Below are 4186 nucleotides of genomic sequence, written 5' to 3' on the forward strand. Positions count from 1 at the left end.
AAAAAAAAAAAAAAAAAAAAATGGGTGAATGTGCCAACGCCAAAGAAGATTCAATGCGGGGTCTGGCTTTATGAGATTACGTTAATCACCAACTCTAAACCAAGCAGAAATTTCTAATTAAAACAGGGACCAGGAGAGGTCTTGTTTAGTTAAAATAAGTCAGACAGATTTTTTTAATTTGATGGGATACAATAGAAAAAAGGGGGGAATTATAATTTATCCACATGTTGCAAAAAATATAAAAATGTCTCTCATATGTCTGTTTAAATTTGTTCTTTTTTCCATAAAACAAGCTCTGATGTGGGAATCCACTTTACTGTTTTTTTCACCAGTTATTCAGCTTAGGTAAATACTGTGGATTACTGAATAGGGTACATCTCACCCTGCCGGTGATCAGTGATTTCCAGGCTCTTGCGGTCTGGGGTGGGCCCGTCGGGGGGGCTGATCTGCAGGATGCGGGTTAGGGTGCTGATCCACTCCTCCATGTCCTGCTCACTTTCTGCAGCCAGCACAAAGTACGTCACTTCATTCATCTTCAGCTCAAAGGCGTGCTTCCTCAGGCGGTTGTTCTATTGGAGACGAACAGAAAAATACAAAAACTCAGTCAGGTCAGAAGTTCATTTAAATTAATTTTGACCACATAAAATAGCTGCAATACGTAAGGGAAGATTATTTCTCAGTGAAGCAACCAGGAACACAACAGTGTAAAAACCACAAGTTCTTACAGTGGAACCCACCTGTACAACATCAGTGCATGAGTCCAGAAAGATGCATCCTTTTGGTTCCTTTGAGATCTTTTCATCTTTGTAGAAGTTCATGATGTAGGAGTTATCTGTCAGCTGAGTGAGCTGGAAATATCTCCTCTTGAACGACTGCACGAACAAAAACATGTTTGAGCTGTAAAACTTCACTGTGAGGTAGAGCCTAAAAATGATTTGAGGGAATGCAATAAGAGTCCAAAAAGAATGTTTTCTGGCTAAATTTAAGCAAATAGGACCACAGGAAAACGTGCAGGAGTGTTTTCTGGAATAACTACAAAATCATGGTAAAATGTTGTATAAACATCAACCATTTATTATGGAGCGATCTGCTGATGCAGCAGCATCTCATAGGAAGAAACTTGGAGAAGCTGGTCATTATAGATGCATCGATTATGATCTATTCTGAATAGATTTATGAATTTTAAATAATCAATCATTGCAAAATTGATATGATTTAAATTAAAAGTAACAAGTAGAATTAAATGCGAAACGTTTTTCACTCTGACATTTTTGAAGAGCGCACTAACATGGCTGACCTTCCAGATCTCATCATCCAACTGGCTCCAACTTTGCTTAAAATGACCGTTTGGAAGCATTTTGCCTTTTATAATGTCAACTGGATAAAAGTCACGAGGTGTGTAAGGTACGTCACACCAAATTAAACATCTAGGAAACACAACAAATCACAATAAAATCACATTGTGCGACTAGCTAATCAATATTCATTTCGTTTGACGAGAGTTAAAGAGTGTTTTATTAAAGATGATTTAATAATAAAATGCAACACGATCATATTTAAGGTTGTTGAGTTTACGATGCTGTGAAAACTTTTGATTATCAAACAAAACATTTTTCATGTCAGAATTTTTATGTTCTAAAAAAAGTTAAACAACTATACTAATCTTGTCTTTACTTAAAAATGCACTTTGGTGGAGAAAAGTAAGAAATATTGGCCTAGTGTCTTGATTATAGTGATGCATTGGTGATTGTTTCATAATCATATTGTTGCCTCCTGATTTGTAATCGTAATTGAATCAAGTCGTGAGGTGCCTTAAGATTTCAACATCTACAGTGAGCTCACTAGAAATTTGTTTTTTTAGTCACTTAACCGGATGCTCTGGTCACTTTGAAAGCATTTTGTGTAATTTTAACTGCTCTGCATTGTTACGACCCTTGGTCTCTCTCTTTAAGATTTTGTGTACATGCAACACATGTCTTTCTTTTTTTTATCTGTACATACTTACATACTGTAATGCAACAACATTTAAAATTCCCCATTGCGGGACAAAAAAGGTATATCTTATCATATCGTATATTATTTTAAACAGTCAGATTTCAGAGCAGAACGTAGCACCAAATTAAGACTTTTGAGCTCAGAAACCATAAATCCCCTCATTATAAGAAGGAAACTATGAATTTTACAAGGACATACGGAGATGTTTACTCACCCGAACAGTGATACTATTGTTGACAGTGCTGTTGAAGTTCCCTTTGTACAACCATCCTGATCTAAAGACACCAATTCCTCCTCCTCCTCCTCCTCCTCCACCTCCTCCTCCCCCTCCTCCTCCACTCCCACCACCACCTCCACCTTTCGATGAGGACAGTGAGGTGGTGTCCTGTAAAACAGATGCAATCAGCAATCAATGACTGAATTTGTAATCATGTATTTGACCAAACAACAGAAACAGACACTTTTAAAAACCCAAAATAGACTTCTTTTTTTGAAATTATAGTTATGGTTTGATAGATGAACTAATCTGACCAAAAAGTTAAAATAAAACATTTTGAGGACCAAGATTTATCCTGAACATGACAGATTTTTCACTCTAAAGCACACTTTACTGCACCAATACTGACCTCATCTTTATCTACATCTTCATGGTCAATCTCAAAAGAGTGGGACGGTAGCTTCTCTGCTTTGTACAGTTTTCTACAAAAAACATGGAGGAAGAACAAGAAGATGTTTGAATCACACAATCATTTTTTCTCTTCACAGGAGGACCAAGAAGTGAATTTCTAGATTTAAGTAGAACAAATAACTATAGGTGGGTGACTCTGCTCCGACGCTCTCCGTCGGGAGTCAACAATAGGTGGTCCTCGGTCCATCCCGCTCCACTGATTATACGAGCAGACTGGGTTTTGTGTTTGAGCTGTGGGGTGAAAAGTCTTTGTGCGTGTGCTGTGAGGTGCAGACAGCAGGGCTGCAGTCTTCACAGGGCAACACTCGAACCACCCAGTGCTTAAAGTCACCGCCACATTCAAGCTGACAAACAAAATGATTTGCTGGAACTCTTCAAAAAAATTGTGGTTATGGGGCGGCGACCTGAAATAAGGCCTCTACTGTCCTACACTGAGGTCTTCCTGCTCAAACTGAAGCAGGGACAGAAAAAAAGAAGTACATTCCCACTGTGATGAGAAGCGTTTGTGTGGTTTGTTACTTTATCTGCAGCGAGATCCTTTAACTCTTGTAATTTCACAACTACTAGAATAACTTTGGCTGTCATTTTGACTGCTTGGACATTATTTTGAATATAATTTAGATTATATGGAAAAAGATCTTAGAGAATGCGGGAAAATAGGTAAAACACATCAGAACACAATGAAAAATTGAGGGTTCCACTGTTACCAAAACATTATAGCCTTATTAGTTTTATATCATTGGATATTCATGTTATGGGGCCTGGTTTAAAATCAAGATATAACAAGGTTTTAGCTTTAGAGAGCATAAAAAACAAAATTGAATTTCATCAAAACGATAGAGTATTATGAGATGAAGAGACTTTAAAGAAGTTAAAGCATTTTGTGTAATTGTAAAGTATACTAAAGCACAACTACTCTTAGCAGCTACTTGAAGTGCTTACATAAATAATTCATAGAACAACTTAACTACTATGTTTGTTCACTCTTCGGTATATTCATTTAGAGTTCGCCACACCAAATCATCTTTAACTGATTTGCACATTTGGTTTGGTAGAGATTTTTATACTGGATGCCCTTCCTTACACAACCCTGTAGATTTAGCCAGGCCGGGGACCGGCACAGGGAGACCCAGACAACTTAACTAATATAATCAATTTAAAAAAGTATTGTTGTACAATTAGACTACATATGTCAAAGTCAAGGTTTGGGGGCCAGATCTGGCCCTCCAGGTAATTATATCCGGCCCACCAGATAATTTTATTTTATTGTTATTAATGGTCTGATGTTATCTTGCGCTTATTTCTAATTGAAAGTTATTTCAGGTTTAAGTTGATTTATTCTGGAATAATATTACTAGCTGATTATATTTATGGTAATGTTAAAAAGTTACGTTTTTTATAATTTTAAAGTTTAGTTTAAGTGTGTTCAATAAATCTTTATCCTGTTCGGCCCGCGACCTAAAGTGTGTTTTGGATTTTGGCCCCCTGTGCGATTGAGTTTGA

At 37.0% G+C, this 4186-nt stretch overlaps 1 protein-coding gene across 3 annotated transcripts in view; it reads right to left on the reverse strand.

The window, feature by feature from the left end:
* The window catches only part of dock10 (dedicator of cytokinesis 10), a 67153-nt gene that overhangs the window by 23987 nt on the left and 38980 nt on the right, over positions 1–4186 (reverse strand). For all 3 annotated transcript variants that reach the window (XM_036214793.1, XM_036214792.1, XM_036214794.1), the window contains exons 5-8: positions 2622–2694; positions 2210–2380; positions 738–872; positions 383–569 (exon numbers count right to left, since the gene is read on the reverse strand). In XM_036214793.1, coding sequence (XP_036070686.1) covers positions 383–569; positions 738–872; positions 2210–2380; positions 2622–2694 — 566 coding nt within the window. The remainder of the gene's footprint in view (positions 1–382; positions 570–737; positions 873–2209; positions 2381–2621; positions 2695–4186) is intronic.

Source organism: Oryzias melastigma, linkage group LG13 (assembly GCF_002922805.2).
Source record: "Oryzias melastigma strain HK-1 linkage group LG13, ASM292280v2, whole genome shotgun sequence".
NCBI classification, from domain to species: Eukaryota; Metazoa; Chordata; class Actinopteri; order Beloniformes; family Adrianichthyidae; genus Oryzias; species Oryzias melastigma.